Below are 22,002 nucleotides of genomic sequence, written 5' to 3'. Positions count from 1 at the left end.
TGTTAAACAGAAGACCAGTAACACACTAGAGTTTATGAAATTCAATATAACTGGAGCTGAATACAAACAAAATATAGCTAGAAAATGTAACATAAGCGCACCATTACTCTCCTTGACTGTACGTATTCATGAAAAGTAGGAACCTCAAGATTTCTCCTCGTGAGGCTAAATTATCTCCAGTGCAAAGAGCTTTGGCAGTGTATGTCTTTGGTGCAAAGGTCCAGAGACTTATGCCTACATGGCTCCACAGCATAAGATACTCCCTTGTGGGCAACCATAACTCACTGCAGCCTTTGAGATGTTCTGGACTCTCAGAGTCTGGGTTAGTTAAACATTCAAAGGATCTGGTGATTGCATACTATCGTGTTCTTATTTTAAGTATGTTATAATCACAGTAATGTTATATTTCACCAAATTAGCTATGTTTGGTCCTTATAAGAGCCACTGATGCTGTGGACACAATGGAAACTGATATAAGCGGTACCTTCTTATGTACTAAAAGGTTTTAAGAATCATAATTTTCTTGACATTTATACTTGAGCAGGCTAGTTTAAGTATACTGTAGCTGAGTTGTCTGACAGAGCTAGGAGTTATTTTGTTCTCACATAAGCTATTAAGAGTTAACTCGACCACCCATCTTAGAAGCAACAGCAGTCCATGATTCTGGTCACTACTATCTTCCTTTTGATTATAGTTCTGCTTATATACTTCTTCCTCCATCTTGGAAAATGTTTTTCTCTGGCTGAATCCCCCATGGTCAATGGTGTTACAAGCATGCTCTCTCTAAGCAGGTAACTTGCAAGGGTCCACCAACTGCTGAATTCATGAAACGCCATGGCACTTGTAAAGAGACCAAGAAGTTTTCAGATTTTTTTTATCGATTATAGCAGCCTTCTTAGGTGACTTGCTGAAATTACAAGTCACAGCTGCATTATGTGGATTACCTTTGGACATGTTACCAGCATCCACAAATCTTCTGGAGCAACCACAGTGACAATTTATTTTGCTAGCCTCTTTCAAGTTGCTCTTAGGTCCAAAACATTTTATTTTCTATTACGAAGGACGTAGAACTGAGCTTTGAGCACCATTTGTTTTCAAAGAAAAGTCTGTCCCTGACTATACTGGGTATGAAGGCTAAATGCAAAATGGGTCCTTCATCCTTTCTTCACAAAGTTTAAAAGAGAATGCAAAACGGCAGAGCTCCCAAATACCCAGGCTGGACTCTGTTCTCAGACCAGTCATCCCAAATAAACTGTAACAAGTATACTAAGATGCAAGCAGTTCTGTTGAAAGCCACCTCAGAACAGAAAGAGACTTAAGAAATACAGTAGTATAAGTATCAGGAAAGAAAAAGGCAAGGTTAATGATTCTGTCAGGTGGAACTGTTTCTAGTTTTATGAAATTGTAGTACAGCTGCAGACAACAAATCATTTCTACCTCTTCTCCCAACTCTTTCTTTTAAAAGAGAGTGAAAAAAAAACATTGAAGAGCTACTCATCTCCTACAAGAATTTGTCACAGTCTTTTGGTCTTCACAGTAGTTGTCATTTTTGGTGGTTCATGTCCCTAAAAACTTTTTAATAAAGATTCTAGTCAAGCTTTTTAAGGTTTTAACCAAGCTTCTGGGAAATTCTGAACAATTACTTATCACCTGAGGTGCCATTCACAATTGTCTGACTTGCATGTACCTCACAACACTGCCCTCACTGAGATAATGGCCTATTTGCAAGCCTCCACCTTTGGATTAGTCCGCAGGCAGTTAAGGAATACCTGTTCTTATACTACTGGTTTGAATTTTCACAGCAATTTTTGAGATATTTACCACTTAGCACAGAACAAAATGAGCATTTTGATGGGGTTTTAATTCTATTTTTATAACCAAAATGACAAAACATCTTCCTTAAACAGATGCTCAGAATGGTATCACGTTTTCATCTTCTGAACAGTCAACTTAAATCATATTACATGATCCTCATGAAGTACCTCACTCAGCAGGTGTTTAATTAGAGAGAGAAAAACAGAAAGTGAGGACGATACTGCACGCTAAAAGAAAAAATTAGTTAAGCATTATATTCAGGCTACACCTCCAGTTAATAATATTTTTTTTCCAGTTATTTGGACTCAACATAGCTGCCTTCTCTGCTTTACTTGTATTTCTGATTTGCCCACTTCTGCATTTCCAAGTTCTTCAGCAATTTTAAGTGGGTTTCAGAGCATTTGGGCCATCCAAATGTCGCACATAAATCTTGAGAACTAGTGTGTTTCTGCAAGGGTATGTTGGCATTCCTTTGTTTTAAAAGGCACGTGAAATCCAGAACTGAGAGGGTACTATCAATGTTTAGAACATACCTACTTCTACTTTCACACATGGCAAGCACAAATTTGGTTTTGAGGCATTAATAAATGACAGAGTGGAAACTTATGTGGCTTGAAGTATTCCTTTCTTTTCTTTAAATACTTCATTTGTTCCTGATTCGCAAACAGTCCATTACAAATTACAAGTATTTCACTGAAAGAAGTAAGAAAACATTGCATTGTGCCCCATATTATTGGAGAGCACTGCAGGACCTTACCCGAACCCTTCAAGAGATGTGTCAAACTCAATGAATGCTGGCGTAACTGATGATCCATGAAGCCTGATATCATGTGGGGTTGTCATGGAGACCAAACACTTCACTCTCGTCAGGGGTACTGTGCTCCCTTCTGCTGGCTTGAGCAGGCTCTTGCTTATCCGATAGTGGCTGTCTTCATGCAAACTGAAGACGCTGTCAGAACCCAGACCTTCCATTGAGGTAACCATGCTATCTACAGTAGAAGCCAAGAAACAACACAGCATTGCAAAAGGGAGGCATTTTCAGGCATTTTATTTGGACTTTTCAAGTACTGCTTCCAATGCAATAGCTGAATTGTCAATCATCATCAACTAGTTCAGACTCTCAGAAGATTATGAGTTGGAAAGTATTGTTCTCATTATAAAAACATTTAAGTGAGGCAGAGAGATGAGCACCTTGCAGAAGGTATTACAGGAAGTCCGTGGTAAAGCCAAAAAATTGAGCCAAGAGGCCATCCCATTACCTAACATCAGGAAAGTGTCCGTTTTGCAGAGGTTCCATTTCAGGTGCATTTCAGCTGCCTGACTTAACAGGCAGGAAAAACTCTGCTTCATGTTTTTCAGATGCAGTAACTCTAAGCTAAAAGTCTCAGAGCTGCCAATAAGCAGAAAGGCTCAGTAAGCTTAGCTTCGGAAATTTAACATAATTTGCAGTATTCAGAAGCTAGCTTTGCCCTCTCTTTCCCAGGCTAAAAACTTTTCAGACTCACATTTTCACAATTTTCACTGTTTACTTTCCCCCGTGATAATATCCTATTAAAAATAAACATATAAAGTGCTGGCCAAGAGATAAGTTGAATCTTTCCTTCTCTGCTTTCTTAAAAGGACCTGATGACATAACAAATTCAGTTATTTTATTTTATTTCATTATTTAATGCTTGTAATTCAGTACCATCCAGAATACTTTCCAGTTCCTTTTAAATAATTAAAACATTTCAATTAAAGTATTTTTAACTATGTGCTACAACTGGCCATACAACAAACGAGTTGACACATAGAAATAAATACCACATGCTTTGGAAATTTATCGATAATTTCTTTGTATTACCATTTACTGCGACTCCCCTATACTACATGACTAGCTACTCCCTAGCCCTGCAGCTCAAGAATAACAAAGGAAAGAGCGCATGTGGAACAGAGGTTCGGATCAGCTGGAGAAATCCATCACTTGCAGACATTCAGTGCAGTCTATCAGATCAATTCATTAAATGACTTGAAAACAAATGCAGCTTTCCAGTGTGAAAATCAGAGCTGATGTGTAAGTGCTGATAGAATATGAAGTATTCTATCAGATGGATGAACTTTCATGACAGGATACCAGACAAAGGTAGAATGAAAATTTCCATTGCATACACATATGCGTATCTATCATCTAGGAATATCTAGCGAGTATCCTATCAAAATACACCGTGAATGCTTTCCCACAGTGTTAATTGCAGGACTGAAACTGAAACTGATTTGTCACGATGTCCCTCCTACCCAGCCCCCTCCCTTTTTTTTTTTTTTTTAAGCTGATAGAAGTCTGTCTTTTTTCTTTAAAATTTTTAAGTTACGATGCACTCATAATTCAACACATGCTTACCTCATACTATTAAAGATTTCAATTTTAATATACTAGGAAAGTAAACATATTGAAAGTGAGCAATGAGTAAAACCATAGTAAATATTTACCACGAAAAATTAATGAATGGTTAAAAACGGACTTCTGAACTTTAACTGAGTGGGTGTTCCAACTCCAAATTCTATATCTTTATAAGAGAAATGATTATTAGATTGAGATTCTGCCAGATTAGGTAAACTGCTTTTTGTTGTTTTTAATTCTTCCTAGTTCTTTCTCATTACTAGTGATACTAACAATGAGCCAGGTTCTTGAGTCTAGCTGAAATAAATGGAATTATGCTTAAGTGTAGGAATTTCAGTTATTTTATCTGATACCTTACTGAACCCATCAAAGATACTACATAGGTTTAATGACGTGACGTGCACATGAAAAATATCTTTCCTTTTACTGTTAACTAACTACAAACTCAGAATCTACTCAAGACTTAAAAGCAAACTACTACCATATTTAATAGTTACTGTTCCTAAAATAAAAAATTATAATTACCTCACTGGATAGATATTAAATACAAGTACTACATTCCCTGTGCTTTTAGACCCTCTACCAATCAAACTGTTCTGATGATTTCACATTCATACAATGCCAGGGCAAATTTAGGTTTTTACAGATGCTTATCTACAAATTTTACGTAAGTATGCAATCGGGGGATGTCAGCAAGGCATTCTTTACACAGATTTCTAGCACTTCAGCACCTACTTCTCATTTCCGGTTCAAAACTCAGTGAGCTGGGTTTGTGCACTCGGTACTGTTTCAACAGCTTTTTGTCCCAAGCTCCACAATTCAAAGGATTTCCCAAGCGTAAAAATTCCCTAAGAAAAAGAATAAAAATTTTACAAATCATTCTGTCTATTTATTTGCCTAGAATGACACCAAATCTAATACCTTTTTTTAAAAAGACAATAATTACTTGTAATAAACATAACTTTTAACTAAGAAAACAAATAAGCTAATGCATATTTACGAGAAGCACATTTGATCCATTTGAAATTATTTAAGATTTGAACACATGCTCTCAAAAGTTATTTTAACTAATGAAACAATTTTGATAAGGCTCCCAATTCCCTTCCCCTACTTCCAACGACTTGGCAGGGGGCTGCCCCATGCTGTAGCAGAACATCAGGACACTCACTGATGCACATTCAGCATGCTGAACTCATCTGGAAAGGCAGACCACAGACCAAACTAAATGACTTCAGCTTTGTTTTATCCATGTGTCCCATTTGGCTGGAGGACTGCTTCATAGCTATCAACATCTATATATATAAATAACTATAGTATCTATATCTACAGCTACCTAGGCTACTGGTATCTATGCTTAGGGAGGCTTAAATCCCTGTGATGTGACTACCAGCAAGTGTGCTCCTTGCAGAATCATTTCTGACACAGCTACACGCCACTGAAATGCACTGAACAGTTGTCCTGGCTACAGGTCAGCCAGTCAGTGATCTATAGGAAATAATAAAATTAAATTTCTTAATCCATCTGACATTACGGAATGCCGGGATGGTTGGGATTGAAAGGGACCTTTAAAGATCATCTAAGTCCAACCCCTCTGCTGTGGGCTGGGACATCTTTCACTTTATTGGGTTGCTCAAAGCCCCATCCAACCTAACTTTGAACACTTCCAATGATGGGGTATCCACAGCTCCTCTGGGCAACCTCTTCTACTGTCTCACCACAGTCATTGTAAAAAATGTCTTCCTTACGTCCAATCTAAATCCACCCTCTTTCAGTTTAAAACCCTTGCCCCTGCTCCTGTCACTAGAGGGCCTGGTAAAGAGTCTCTCTCCATCATTCTTGTAAGCCCTTTTTATATTGAAAGGCCACAAGAAGGTCTTCCCAGAATCTAGCAAGCAATCCTAACCATCATACAACTGAGTGGGTATTTAAGAAATGGTTCAAAATATGCTCATAAACTTTTCAAGCTTGCTTTTCTAGTACTAGCATAGATGTACAAACCTACTTGAATTAACATGCAGAAAGATCAACTTTCTAAAGCTGTGTAGTCCCAGGTTTTTCCAGACACCTCTTGTACTGCATTCCTGTACTTCCCTTCACACAAACTAAAGTGCTAAATACAACTGCTGGGCCAAAGCTTTCCCAATCTGAGATATTTAACATTGCACAGAAAAGTCAAGGGATCTATCCTCTTCCTGAGCACCTAGCCATGAATGGCATTTTTGACAGCCTCTCGAGAATTGCAGCAAGAAAGCAAGCACTTAACTTCAGTACAATCTCTGAAAAACACCACACATATTCCCCTACTCCACACTTCTCCCCTGCCCTCCAATTCCCAACGTCTCTATGGCTACATGCTGATTAACAGAAGCAAGACGATCTATTTGATGAGAAATAAAATGGGATCCCATGTGATCACTACCACACGCAAGGTCACTCGTGCTCTCTACCAATCCACTCCATTTACAGCCAGCCGGTGACAGCGCAGGGCTCAACTGGACTGCAAGGTTATCTTTCTGACCTCAACACCATCGGCTGCAGCGCCTGGGAGGCCAGCCGTTCAAACATCCTTTGGAGCGGCGGATGCAGCGAGTGGTCCTCGTCAGCCAGAGCAGCGCTGCATCTCTGTAGAAGTCGTGCATGGAGCCCGGCTTCGCACATGACTTGCTGGTTTCTCTCTGTGTGCACTAGAGATTGCAGGATATTGGCTACTGCCAGCTGGAGATCCAGCGCATGCTGAAAAAATGAACAGCACAACTTGAGAAGACGCAAACCGTCAAGGCAAGTAAAAGAAAGTCCTTATGCATAATGATGAAAAGGAAACTACCATTAGCAATACACAAAATGTCCTAGAATTAAATATATGTGCGAATGCATGCGTCCCGAGGGTTGATGCACATGTTTGTGTGAAGAGACACTTCCATCTCTATATGAAAAAGTATAATAAGTTATATGAAGGATTACCATGACCATGGTAAAGAAAAACAATTCAGATGGGGATGGTTAAATTAACCTCTCCTTTTCACCAGCAAAAGTGAGTCAGTTTACAAGTTCTACAAGTGCTTAGAGTGTACTAAGAACTTTTATTTTTGTGACTGCTAAGCTATTCCTTGTAACTTAACATAGAATCATTTAGGTTGGAAAAGACCTACCTAAAAGACCAACCTTTAGATCATCAAGTCCAACTGTAAACCTAACACTGCCAAGTCACCACTAAACCATGTTTCCGAGTGCCACATCCACATGGCTTTTCAGTATCTCCAGGCATGGTGACTCAACCACTTCCCTGAGCAGCCTGTTCCAATGCCTGACAACCCTTTCAGTGAAAAAATTTTTCCAAATATGCCATCTAAACCTCCTCCAGTGCAACTTGAAGCTGTTCATTCTCATCCTATCACTTGTTACTTGGGAAAAATGGAACGCCACCCACCTCTCTACAACCTCCTCTCAGGTAGTTGTAGAGAGCAATAAGGTCTCCCCTCAGCCTCCTTTTCTCCAGACTAAACCACCCCAGTTCCCTCAGCCGCTCCTCATAAATCTTGCTCTCCAGGCCCTTCACCAGCTTTGCTGCTCTTCTCTGGACGCGCTCCAGTACCTCAGTGTCTTTCTTGTGGTGAAGGGCCCAAAACTGAACACGGCGTTCGAGGTGCGGCCTCACCAGTGCCGAGTACAGGGGGACGATCGCTGCCCTAGTCCTGCTGGCCACACTATTGCTGACACAAGCCAGGATGCCGTTGGCCGCCTTGGCCACCTGGGCACACTGTTGGCTCGTATTCAGCCGGGTGTCGACCAACCCCCCCCAGGTCCTTTTCCACCGGGCAGCTTTCCGGCCACTTCTCCCTGAGCCGGCAGCGTTGCCGGGGGCTGTGGTGACCCAGGCGCAGGCCCGGCACTGAGCCTTGTGGAGCCTCATACAACTGGCCTCAGCCCATCGACCCCGCCTGTCCCCATCCCCCTGCAGAGCCTTCCCACCCTCAAGGAGGTTAACACTCCCGCCCAACATGGCGTTGTCTGCAAATTCACTGAGGGTGCACTCGATCCCCTCACCCAGATCACTGATTAAGATATTAAACAGACCTGGCCCCGGTACTGACCCCTGCAGAAAACCTCTCATGACTAGCTGCCAACTAGGTTTAACTCCATTCACCATCACTCTTTGGGCCCGGCCATCCAGCCAGTTTTTCACCCAGTGAAGAGTGCACTCATCCAAGCCATGAACAGCCAGTTCCTCCAGGAGAAGGCTGTGGGAAATGGTGTCAGATGCTTTACTGAAGTCCAGCTAAGCAACATCCACAGGCTTTCCCCTCATCCACTAATCAGGTCACATTGTCACAGAAGGAGGTCAGGTTAGTCAAGCAGGACCTGCCTTTCATAAACCCATGCTGACTAAGCCTGATCAGCTGGTTGTCCTGTACGAGCTGTGTGATGGCACTCAAGATGATCTGCTTCATAACCTTCCTGCCAGCATCGACATCAGACTGACAAACCTGGAGTTCCCCAGATGCTCCTTTTGGCCTTTTGTGTAGACGAGCATCACATTTGCCAACCTCCAGTCAACTGGGACCTCCCCAACTAGCCAGGGCTGCTGATAAATGATGGAAAGTGTCTTGGTGAGCACTTCCACCAGCTCTATCAGTACCCTTGGGTAGATCCCACCTGGCTCCATAGACTTGTATGTGTCTAAGTGGTGTAGCAGGTTGCTAACCATTTCCCCTTGGATTGTGAGGGCTTCATTCTGCTCCCCATCAACATCTCTATCATCTCTACTACATTTAAGATATATGGAACAATGACTGCCAAATTAATGCCCCAAAACCAGAAAGTCTCCACACTCATCACTGGTAGAGGACAAGAAAGAGGAATCAAGAATCAAGTCTAGTAATTCTTGAAAGCTTTTGGAACCTTTTTTTTTAAAAATAAAAAAAAAAAAAACAAAACAAAACAAAACAAACAAACCACTGTTCTTCATGGACAACATCTCAAACAAAAAATACTTCAGCACCTTCAAAAAATGTTCAACAAATCCTTTATCTACAGACCACCAGTAGACACTTGTGGTTTGGGAATTGTACAAAGCAGGCAGTACAATTTTGAAACTAGAACATATTCCAGCTATTTCAAACAGCTGATATACACTGAGCTATAATGTCCAATTCAATGTCCTCTTCGTACTATGAGTTAACACCTGATACATCAGGGAAAACGTGAATTAATCACAGTGCTTGGAAACTTACCTGATGGCCAATTCAGACATTTCTTTATATTTACATTGTTGACAAAATTTTGAAAGATACAAACAAAACAAAGCCTATGAAATAAAACAATTTATATTAGAACTCATTATGTCACCAGTTACTCAACTCAATAAGCCTACGAAATGTATTATCTCCTCAGCACAGAATGAGAGGACATCATTGGTTTTCATATTTCCCATAGATATCCTTCTTCCCAGTCACTCTCAAAGCTTAAGACAGCAGAATTCTTTTCCCTACCTCTGGGTGTGTAGCTGATCCAACAGAGGCCAGAAGATCCAGCATTGCGAGCATAGCACCAGGGTGGATAATGACCGCATCAGAGCTTTGTACAGATGTGGGTCCTGTTTGGAGTTTCACATCAGCTATGTTTTTCTGAGGGCAAACAGGAGGTGTTGAAACAGAATGATATGCATGCCTGCAGGACAGAAAACATCCCATGGTTACAACACCCATTTGTTATGAGCTTTGCATTTTTCAAACAGCTGTAAAGTTGAACTGGCCTATAGATGTTACTCTCCTCTCATTTCTCTTCACTCAGTTAAATAAACCAAATATTTTCCTCAAACCTGTTGGGCATGCTTCCCCAAAGACGACCTGGAAACGTTTCAATTTCTTGATCATGCTTGAACTCAGAAGTCTTTTCCTCAGGTGCTACACAGTTTGAAGAACCTTAAGGTCGACTTTATTGCCTCCCTCTTTTTATTCTAGTTGCAGTGGCAGCACACAGCAACAGCATCATGCAAGCTACCACTGCTCCTGTTCTGGGGAACAAATACAGCTTTGAATACGTTTCCCCCCATTCACTTTTCATTAACAACTGATTATAAAACTATCACAAAACTCTCAGCAATCTCTAATTAGCCTACAGGAACAGAAAGTTGGTCTCAGTGTACACTTGTGCCAGCAGTCTGCGTGCTCTCAGTCTCTCCATGACTGCTACGGCAATTTAGTTTTACATTAAGCTACTTTAGTTTGATCCAGGGAAAAGAGGCTTTGACACACTGACTTAGAAGCAATCACTTGTGCTGAGAGCTGTAGACACGTTTTTCATTGAGACTCTCGGAGGTATCAGCTTGATTCCATTTTTCTTTCAGCACAAATTCAACACACAAACAGCATGAGCAGCTTACTGAACATATGCTTTCAAGATGTTATTTTAGAAGCAAAAGATAGCTTGGAAGGGTCATGTTCATCACAAACAAAACAAAACAACAGAACCAAAAAAAAAAAACCTAACCCCCCCAAAACCCAACCCATACCCTCACAGTATTTATTACATATACTTCTTACAAATAAGCAAGAAAACAAACTGTAACAATTTTTTCTTGAAGGTCAAATATTGCTGGCCGTTTTACAAGAAGTGAATCCAGCTAAAAATGAGTCTCTTCCTATCAAATCAGTTGGAAGAGACATTTCCTCTCTCCTGTTCTCAGTGACAGAGATTTACCTAGCCCTTAACCCTAACAGAAATAACACTTGGAGACCCACTGTGGCTCACCCATTAGGCACTTCCAACTAGGAAATCTTTTCTCCTGGGAAAAACAGGACATAGATGAGAGATGAGGAAGGCTGCATGTGCAATTCTGTCCTAAACACTTTGAAGTTGCATCTCAAACATGCAAACACGTACCCCAGCAAGAAGCATCATTTGTGGGGGAAGGATGAGGCAATGGATTATTCAGCCTAAAATAGGACATAGAAAGCACAGCACAATCTTCTTGTGCTAGCTGGAAAACGGGCTCGATAAATAATGTTCCAACAAAAGTGTTCCTATTAAAAAGGCTCGTAGCAGATCAACAACAATTTGGCATCTGAAGAATCCAAGAGCACTTTTTATACAAGAGTTTTTGAAGGAAGATGAAATTACACTGATGCTTTACTCATTCAGCTAATACATCCAACCTGAAATAGTATGGCAATACTACTGTAACCAACCACTAAGAAAAAAATCTGTCCAAATAAATTTTTCTGGTGTTTTCACAAAATCTCTAACCATCAGTTCCCTAAACTTCTCTAGCAGACTCACTAATTGAAACATCTGGCAGGTAGAAGAAAGCTTTCCTGTCTCTCTTAAAATTAAATGGAATTATGAACAGCAGAACATCTGGCAATACTATCATGGAGAGATGTTCTCTCAACCCTTTTCTCCATCTTAATGCAGAGATTTAAACACAGACAATTGTTTCTCATGCACCTTAAAAGCAGTGCTCTTCATCTGAAGAAGAAAACTGCTACCTCTTTCCAATGTCACCTTGACCATCCCAATGTAAATTTTACAGGATACAGTTTAAAAACAAAATATCCATTTGTATTTAAGAATGCCCTTCAGCCTAGCAAAACTCCACTCCCCAAGACATTCCTAAAGATCAAGCTTCCAACCACTTTCAGCACAAATTTTACTTTTAAGCATCCTGATCTGCACTATCACAGTCACCTCATTAGGCAAACTGTGAGGCTATAACACGGTAGTACGGGGAAAGTGTGACAAAACCCGAGCCACTGCTCAGTATGGTTCACGAACAAGCGTGTGATCCTGATCTCAGCCCATGCTTCAACATTTACATACAATAAGTTGAAAAGGGGATACAGTCAAGACTAGGCAATTTGCTTTTCTGGTAGCAATCTAAATAAAAGTTATGTCCTTAAAGTATATATTATAGGAAGTTTTCCTCCTCATTTTAAAATACCGACTATATTTATTTTGTTCATAGGAGGAGTACTGTTATCAAAACAATGAAAAACAAACCACAAAACAGTTCAAAAAGACTTCTCTAGGCAGGGAAAAGAAAATAGATCCTACAAAATCTTGCCAAAGTATTCATTGAATACTACAAGTCTATGGGTCAGTGCAGAACCTGCAGTAAATGAAGTTAGCCATTCTTCTACATTCTTTGTATGATCCCTTTAAGGGAGAAGAAAGGAAGAAGTGGACAATGGAAAAAGGAAAGATGACACATTGATCTGTCTAATTTAATAAAAAATAAACCTGGAGAAAAAATTCAAACTTAAATTATATTGTTAAGTACAACTCTTGATGAGAATTGCATCATCAATTTTCATGTGGAAAAAAAATAAGTAAGATTTATTGTAGATAAACCCTCTGCATATCATTCCTCAAGAGTGATCACCTTCCAAACTTTTATAATGGCTAAAAGTATTTTAAAATCAAAGCTACATTCTATTCTCTACCTTGTCAGGCCCAAAACAATCGCTCAAAATAAGTATGAGAAGGCCCTGTCAAATTATGTTTTCTCTGCCAAAATTTACAGCAATGAAACAACTAGCGAAGTTGTAGGTCTTGATTCAAATTACAGGGGAGGAGTGGAAGCACAATACATTCCAGGTAACAGGGAGGACAGCTACGTACTGCCATCCCAATGCCATGTGCTGGAGGAATCCTACCTGCTCTGTCTACATAAAGGATAACACTTGGAGGGTACCACTCCTCAGGGAAATACAGATTTGAGAAGAGGCAGGCATGCCTGAGAGAGATTATTAGCATATCTATGTATCCAGAACTGTTCTAGACTGTGTGCATCAAAACCAGAACTGTACTATTGTTGTCTGTAAGAATTGTTTGTGTGCACCAGTGCCTGCTTGCTCTTTTAGCCAAACTACACAGGACTCTCCCTCAGGCACCCGTCTTATGAGTCAAAAGGCAGAAAGCCAGGCCACATCAACAAGGGAGATCCCAGGGAAGCAAAGTAAAGGAGACAGAAAACAATAAGAGAAGAGCAAACACATCTCAGAACAGTCAACATCGACAGACCGTAATTGACATTTAAAAAGAGGAAAAAAAAAAAAAAAAAAAAGAAAATCAAGTAATATTGGACTATTAAACCAAGTTGCTTATTTTTGAAAGTAGGAAGATCTCAGCTACTGGCATTGAATTCACTAGGAATGACAAACATGGTGCTGAACAACCGTGAGAAAGCAGACAGCTGCTCAAACAGACTTTTTGAAAAGCCTAGCCCTGCCTATTTTTTCACTTGAATACATGCTTTTACAGAAGGATCTGAAAAGTCACCCAGGCCAGCATGATCATTCCTTCCGTCCACTTTTGCTTTGAGTCTTACACAACTTCTTATCACTCAAAGGCCTTTTTTGTTTGTGAAGATCCTTGTCAAATGTACTCTTTTACCTCAGCAAGTACCCACATTACTATACTGGTTCTTATCTGAATTGCCCAAAGCACCCCACAGGGATTACTGACTTTTTAAACTACCCAATCTTTACCTTGACTTATACCACACAGTTTTCAAATAACCTCTCATATTTTCAGAACTACAAAAAAACAAACAAAGGAAGCCTAGCATATTGATTCATATATAGGTATATTTGTATTTTCATTACCAGGATGTGTCAACTACCCATCTGGTACTCTTTTATCAGGGTGTACCCTGTAACCAACTCCTGTTTGACAGGCATTGCATGTCTTCTGCAAGCCTTCGCATACCTGTGCATTTGCGTAATTCAGTGAATCTGAGCAGCCATGCCAGTTACACCTGGGAGAACAGCAAAATCTAGTAAAGGATAGGGTAATCCATAATGATAGTGTGTTAATATCAGGGCTGAAGATGTAGAAAGCCTCCACAGGCAACACTGTTTTCTTTCAAGTTTCTTTGGATTAAAGGAGAGGGAAAGGAGTTTGGCAGCTAAGGCTTTTCTCTGTGAACTGCAACCGCTGTTTGTTTCTAAATGCCTCAGTGTTAGAAAAGAAAGGAAACAACAGTCTAAGAGGTTCTGGATTATTGGGAAAGTGGCCTTGTCCAAGCCAGTCCCTGCAGAATACTCAGGTATGAGTTGGGTAACATCACTCAGGAAGACAGAACAAGTCTTCTCTTTACTAACCTGCTCAAGTACAAACATTTCCTTTCACAGCAGTTTCCAAAAGCAGCTATGGTTGCTTCCCTTTGCAAAATATTTTACATTCCACACATGAAACTTGATGGCATATTTTAAGCCGCACACCAAGCAAGAATGACCTTATTTTCTACACGTGGCACCTGAACCTCAGATAACCCACAGTCGTTCCAACATCCTTTTAGCCTTCAAAAGTAAACCTCTGCCTAACCTGCATCTTCAGATAACAAACAGCTGCCCCCTTCTCCAGGGGCTCTGGGAAAAATCTCCTTTTCATCATTTGCACAGGCCTGTAAATCACACTTGTCAAATCAGTAAATTTTTTAAAGAAAAAATAATCTACAAGACACTAGTAACTTGGGAGGGGAAGTGGGTACTAGGATTTCTGAATTGTGACATTTGTGCTTTCTTTCCAAACCTTTAAATTTAGCATGCCTCTACATCATTTGGTAGTCAAGTACTGACAGGTTCATTCTTCATTTTTATTCTGTGCAATGACTAACAAATAAGCACCTTAACAGGCCATCCACCTTCCTAATGAAAGTACCTTTTCTTGAAAAAGCAGTCAAGAAAAAAGTGATCCTGCTGCATTAATTGATCTGCTAGCATAGTCTGAACTTCTCTGAACTGCTCCTGAGAGTGTCATTTATTCCTCCCTCAGATAATATCTTATACTAGACCTTATTTGGTTTTGAATCATGAACTTAACATTAAGTGCTTCAGGAGTCTGAAGACATCTCTAATCCCATCCATTAGCATCACTACCCAGGAATCACTATGAAATATAACTTTACATTTATTTAATCCAGTAAACAAACAAGTGAAAATGTACACCTCAGAAATAAATAGTAACTTGAGAGAAACCCACCCCGCCCCCAACTAAGAAACACAACAGTGTGAGAGAAATCAGAAGCGAGATCAACTTCTCTTTGACGGGTCGGTACCTTTTCCTGGACAAAGCTGGCGTACCCCAGGGAGAAGGGAGAGAAGTCTCATTTGTCAGGCAAGGAGGGATCTGTTCTGCACGACTACAGACAAAACAGACAGGGGTAGGACAGAGTGGTTAGAGAAGAAATCAGAGGCCATAAGCTTGTTAGTTCTACAGAAGCGCCAATGAAATCGTTACTAGGATCCATTCTTCAGAAACAACACAGATGACAGACACGACTGAACAACACACATCAGGTAAACATGTGAACGTGCAAAGCGTGTACTTGTTTTATGGCAGGACTCTACAGTGCTTATTTATTACTCCGCAGAAGTTTATTGATATGACCGCACTAGTAAAACAAAATGTCTTTCAATGTTAAACAGCAGAAATTGAGAGGAGAAAGTAAAGCCTCAGTAAATTAACTATAACCAACATGGGTACAAAAAAATCAATGTAAACTTTACAAAGAACAATGATCAGAAAATTTAAGAAAGAAGGAAGAATGCAGTCACTGAAGATGACAGCAAAAAATATGGAACTTTATGAGGTAGCTTATGCAACACCACCATGGGATTTACTTACCTCACTGATTCCTCATACTCTACTGTTAGCCAATAACTTCTACGGTACACGCAACACATTTTTAATACACATTTTCCTCCCCCTAACTGAGTGATTTAACAGGCCTTTAAAACAAGATTAAGTAAATGGACTTCTGTAATTGGCTTTTGTTTCTGGGTTGTTTCTTTTTCTTGGTTTGTTTTTTGTTTGTTTTTTTTTTTTTTTTTTAAACATGAGAAAAGCATTAAGATTTGCTGCTTTGGAGGCAAAATGTTCATTAACAAAAACATGAAGTTTGTACTTTACTGGTCACCTAGTTTAAATAAGCTTGACCAACTGGCAGCTCTATTAATGTCTCAAAATACACAGCCACATATTCAACACCTGAAAGATCAGACCCTGTGTTTCACTAACTAGGTGGCCTGTCTTATTAAAACAGGATCACATGCATTAAATATCTGGGGTGTAGAAGCTCCAAGGTCCCAGATACGAAGCTTAGGTCTGTGTTTTACTTTTTTGTACATTAAATTATGGGCATGAACTACTTTAAGACAAGACAGTATTGAATACATACTTTGGTAAGTTTTGTCGTCATTTTGAATCAACTTTAAGACACACACACACACTATGGTTCTTTTTAAATCTCAAGTTTAATTTAAATTTTAGTTGTTTAAATCTGTGAGTGTCTCCCAGTTAAATTTAAAAAACAATAATTTACAGACTAGCTAGAACTTTAAATAACATGCCAATCCATCTAAAACAAGAAGTCTAGTCTAGATGTGTTTAGTCTGGAGGAAAGAAGGCTCAGAGGAGACCTTATTGCTCTCTACAACTACCTGAAAGGAGGTTGTAGGGAGGTGGGTGTTGGTCTATTTTCCCAAGTAACAAGTGATAGGATGAGAAGGAATGGCTTCAAGTTGCACCAGAGGAGGTTTAGACTGGATATTAGGAAAAATTTGTCCACTGAAAGGATTGTCGAGCATTGGGACAGGCTGCCCAGGAAAGTGGTTGAGTCTGCATCCCTGAAGGTATTTAAAAGCTATGAAGATGTGGCAGTTGGGGACATAGTTTAGTGGTGGACTTGGCAGTGTTAGGTTTAGGGTTGGACTCTATGATCTTAAAAGTCTTTCCCAACCTAAACAATTCTGTGATTCTAAATTCATCATATTATCATCTAATTACTTACTATAAAGTCCCATACCAAAGGAAACCTGAAGTTAAGGTGTGATGTTCAAGAACTAATTTTTCATTTGACTTAATAAAAGCACAAAAATCTAGTAGTTCTGTATGATAATGCAACCAGACAGTCTGACTATAAACCAACAGGTTGCTTCAACACATCAAATATAACCATAAACAGACATCTCCATCTTAATTGCTGCCATGACAAAAACATTTAACATCAGAGAGAATGCGGCATACCCTGGAGAATACCAGTGAGCTAAGTCAATATTTGGTTAGATGTTGACACCTTATATTCCTCTCACTGGAGCGAAAGGAACAAAGAAATAGATTAAAATGGAAATATAAAAGCTTGCAATGAACTTACTGAAGAAAACTATTTTGGGGAACACTGCGGACAGGTGGGGTGGGAAGAGGAAAAAAAAAAAAAAAAGAGTAAAGGTCATACCTGTCAAAAGAATCTGTTGCTACCTTGTAGAGGTAAATAAAAAGTTTGCTGCAGTGTCTTAGCGTAGGTGACACAGAATCCAGGGATATTAGGTCATCCTCCAAAAGCCTTTGAAATAGTTGTGTATTTGAAGGGAAGACATTCAAGGGACTTATTTTTCTCAAGTCTGAGAAGCAGCCAAGTAATCGAACAGCATCTGCCAGTTTTTCATACTGGATCTCTGTTTTGAAGAAATGAGAGTTGGCTGGCTCATAGCGCATTGCTGCAGTCAATGTGCAGAACACAGTGTGAAGCAGTTCAAACACTTGATTCTGGTTTACTTTTTCCCAGCCATTCTTAGGTGGCGAGCACAAAGATCTTTCCATAGCAACCAGTAAAGATGTGACATACACAAATCCACCAACTTTTCTAAAAACAGTTCTTGTGCGGTGACTTTCTCTCAGCACCGAGAGTAGGGCCTATGGACAAAACAAACAATCAAAACAAAGAAGAAAACACCCAAACCAACAGCATTACAAACAGCCTGAAAAAAGGTAGGAATATTTTTGTTTGAGATGCTAGCAAAATCCTCATGTAATTTGTCAGAATTTGGTAATGCCTGAAGTCTCCAAAGATCAATTTTGTACTGCAGGAGTCCCCACCCTCAAGAGCTTACAAAATAAAAAGAGAAAGAGTGGGGGAAAAAGTAAAGCATTGCCACTAATTTAGAAATAAGAAATTAAGGAGATAAACCTGCCAAGAGAAAAGACTTGACCAAGCCTAGAACCCAAAATCCCCAGGTAATTCCATTAGTGAGAAGGCAGAGTATATAGCTGTTGGAAAGGTATCTACTCTGCCATCATACTTCACAATTTTGAACCGCAGTGGGCAAATAACTGCCTGTAGCAATGACAAATCTAAACCTTGGAGCACTGTAACACAGGTCTCCCAGAAAACCACAATGCATAAGGACTTGGGAGCTACGAAGCCACAACAGCACTCAGAGATAACAAAAGCAGCAAAGAATTAGCCCCCAAAACCCACTTAGTTTTAGCCTTCTTCTATAATGAAACCCGTAAATCTCTGAATGGGGTGACACTTGATTTTAGGAATTGCTGTTCAAAAATAAGCCTGAGAAACAAAAATGCATAAAATCTTGCTTGCTGAAGAAATACAAAGCCACAGTATAAACAGTGGAAACTACATGAATCTAGGTACTACAGAATAATACCCATTTATCTGTGAAATCAGGAGGTAGGGAAGCCCATCCACCCAATCAAAAACAAACAAAAATCCGGATGTCACGGGAAGTTTGACCCACAAGTGAATATGGAATACAGAAGAAAAAGTCTCTTTATACAAAGCTTCACAAACAGAAAAATGTTATTTATACAGAAAAATAGGCTGGGGGGGCAGCAGGAATCTTTCATGACCAAGAGTTTACTACTTCAGAATCATGATTTTTTTTTTTTTTTTTCAAGCTCTCAGAAGATAGGTAGTGAAATAGTTAGACTGTCATTCCTTTGAAGGCAGTATCTCATTTCCTGCCAAACCTGGATAAACAGTAAGAGACACATCACTGCACCATTCTGGGCTGTCAGTTCCATAACCAAAACTTCTGAAAACAGCACCAATGTCAGACAAATACAACAGCTCAGATGAAGGAGAGAAACCCTGACTTTGAATGTTAAATCCACTAGGGAACTCCAATATTCATTCTCTTCCCTTAACTATCATGAATGACACATGCTCAAAATTGACTGAAGACCCCGATAGAGAAAACACGTCAAATGAATATTTTTATTACTAGCTTTCCTTTCTGTCTTTTGCAATAATATGAAGCTGCTCATCTGTCAGAGAAATATTACAGCTTCTTTCAACAGAGATGCACCTAGATGTCTCAGAGTTCTCTCTGCTAAGACTCATTGTACTTATTACTACTTGCCTCAGCTTGTCTACCCTAAAATAACACTATTATGTCAATTTACAAAAATAACATAAGCTATTCTGAGGAAAAATTGTGGGTCTAGATTAGCAGCCAAAAAACCTAATATGATAGAAAACAGATGAGAGTCTTCTCTCTTCCTCCTCCACTTGCAGCCTTACTTTCCCACCTTTCCATGACTTTGCTTAACCAAGCAAGTTCTTTGGCTTTATCTTCTACTATGGTCACTACAATTTACGTTTATATTAAGTAATTCAGCATTTATAACCAACAAATTGGTAAAATAAAGTAAGCCAGGAAAACACAAGCCAGCACTGAAAATAAGCTTATATGTTACATGCTTGCTTTTTTCCCCCTCCATGTATTCTCACTATTTTTAACTCCACCAGGGAAGATTATCATAACTGTGGAACCTTGTTTCCTAACCATTGAGGCTGATTAGAAGTGATGATGCTAAAAACTTATACTCACTCACTAGACTTCAACTCTGATTCTGAAACTTGCCATGGACAGATGGAAAAAAATAAAACCATGCATCAAATGTATACGTTTCAACTCCAGAGACAATCTACATTCAATAGCTAAATACCATCCATCCAAATCAATCCCCATCTCAGTGTTTTCTTTTTTAAAAGTGTAGGAGCAAATGTCCTGAGCAGTACTTCATTTACCCTTAAGATGTCCGTTTTCAGTTGCAGTTCCGTAGGTGGAGCCGAGTGCATCAGTCCCAGCAAAGTGCCCATATCATCTTCTCCACTAGGTGATAACACCAACTGCTGGATGATCATCAGGGCATGCTGTCGGCACTGGGGGTACTTTACTATGTTGTGCACGCATCTTGCACCACCAAACTCCCTGAAAATACCTACTCAGAAAGTGGGGGGATGGGGATAAGTGCATAAGGAGTATGAAAAATACAATCAGTAACAACGACAACAAAACATGAAGGGTGTTTATTTTAATTTCTACAGATTGAGTAGCAGGTTTTAGCCCTTTGAGTGTTTAATGAATTACTACTGTTTTTCCTCTCCTATCACAAATACAAATAGAACTTGAATGATATTCTTCTGACAATATTTTTCACTAAAGGTGTTGAGTACAAGGACGCGGGGCAGTTCTAAGAATTTCCTCAATAATTCTGTTACTCCAATAACCATTATTCTTCTCATGCTAGAGCTCAGAGTGACAGGATGAAACAAAGAAAAAAATATAGGAAAACACCCCCCCCCATCTTTATGGAAGCCTATATGATGATTTGGTTAAGGATAGTGTTTATATTACATTTAGTTCATTGCCAAAAATATAACTAGGCTGCTTCTGGACAAGATGAGCAAACTAGGAGCACTGGTTGAGAAGTGATTCCGTTTCTCCACAAGATCTGCAAGATTCTACATAAGTTTTCTTGTGGCAAGACCTATCTCTGCTGAGATAAAGCTTAAGTCAAATAATGGTTCTCAAGCTTACTGCATACTCAGAACAACATGTGTGGAACATTAACTGAAAATGAAATGAAAATTGATTCTGAAAACATTGTAAAAAACAAACTGGAATATATATGGCACATATAACGTGTTTAGTACAGTGTCAGCACCTAGAGTACTGCCCTGTGTTAATTACTGAAGATGAAAACACAGTAGGGAAATGGATCAATGCACCATTACTGCATCAAAAGGGATTATTTTCCTTGTGACCATAAACTAACAGAGCAGTTTAAATGACCAAGTTCAGGATTAACAAGCTAGTCAGGACAATATTTATTCCCTCCAATGTACTATACAACCCTTAGTCCCACTATCCATTTCTGATTTCCTGCCTCCTTCTTTCTCTGACGTTCTTTGGATGAGATACAGACTTGGACAAGGGAAAAGGAGAGCTCTTAGATCCATAGACAGTTAAGCTGGTTGTATCCCTTTACAGGCAAAGCACATCTGCTCAGTGGTCAGGTCTCGTTTTCAGAGAGACTAAGGAAACACTGTGCACTTCTCCCACTCTCCGTCTAGATTCTCAACTATCCAGTGAACCTGTCTGGGTCTGGACACCCAAATTTATCGTTTGAAGTTAGGTTATCAGTTATGCAATATTCAGGAAAGCTTATCAGAGGTATTGGTTTAAGATCAGAAACCAAGCTTTGAATGTGGTATGAAGCACTGCAAAGCTGCATAACACCTACTGATGCTTCTCTGTGATGACCTAAAACCTCTGTTGGCCTCTGGATGCAGTGCCACTGGACTCACACCCCAGTCACACTGCACAGATAGTAACCACAACTTGTCTGAGAAATGTTTTTTTAACTCCTGTACAGATCTGTCAGTGCTGAACTTGAACGACTACTGATGAAATGAGGCCTTTGAACTCTCCAGGAGTCCTCAAAAACATCATCCCACAGTCCTGATGTGTTTTACGCTACCCTCTGTTGTTTCTCTGGTGGATACTCAGAGATGAACTCAGTACCAAGAAGTAGCAATGAGGTACTGATGGCTGCCTCAAGCTTCCTAGGTGAGGCCAGGAACGCCATTTAACAGCAGCCAAGGATTTGTCACAAGTCAGGTGGATGCTACCATGGTCAGATCATAATTCATACCTCACAGGAGCCACATACTATACTCAGGTAAGTAGAGTCCAGTCCTGTGAACCAAGACCTGCCATTTC

The 22,002-nt window shown here is 39.7% G+C and overlaps 1 protein-coding gene across 7 annotated transcripts in view; it reads right to left on the bottom strand.

Annotated features, from left to right (window-relative positions):
* WDFY3 (WD repeat and FYVE domain containing 3) overlaps positions 1–22,002 on the bottom strand; it is a 181,458-nt gene that overhangs the window by 70,156 nt on the left and 89,300 nt on the right. For 6 of the 7 annotated variants that reach the window (XM_042796404.1, XM_042796409.1, XM_042796408.1 and 3 more), the window contains 7 exons: positions 20,025–20,218; positions 17,430–17,887; positions 15,252–15,335; positions 9,682–9,859; positions 6,711–6,925; positions 4,928–5,040; positions 2,573–2,804 (listed from right to left, as the gene is read on the bottom strand). In XM_042796404.1, the coding sequence (XP_042652338.1) occupies positions 2,573–2,804; positions 4,928–5,040; positions 6,711–6,925; positions 9,682–9,859; positions 15,252–15,335; positions 17,430–17,887; positions 20,025–20,218 (1,474 nt within the window). The remainder of the gene's footprint in view (positions 1–2,572; positions 2,805–4,927; positions 5,041–6,710; positions 6,926–9,681; positions 9,860–15,251; positions 15,336–17,429; positions 17,888–20,024; positions 20,219–22,002) is intronic. The other variant, XM_042796410.1, reaches the window with a different exon arrangement.

Source organism: Tyto alba, unplaced genomic scaffold, assembly GCF_018691265.1.
Source record: "Tyto alba isolate M040663 unplaced genomic scaffold, T.alba_DEE_v4.0 Super-Scaffold_23, whole genome shotgun sequence".
In the NCBI taxonomy this organism is placed as follows: domain Eukaryota; kingdom Metazoa; phylum Chordata; class Aves; order Strigiformes; family Tytonidae; genus Tyto; species Tyto alba.
This window is presented reverse-complemented; position numbering and strand designations above follow the sequence as displayed.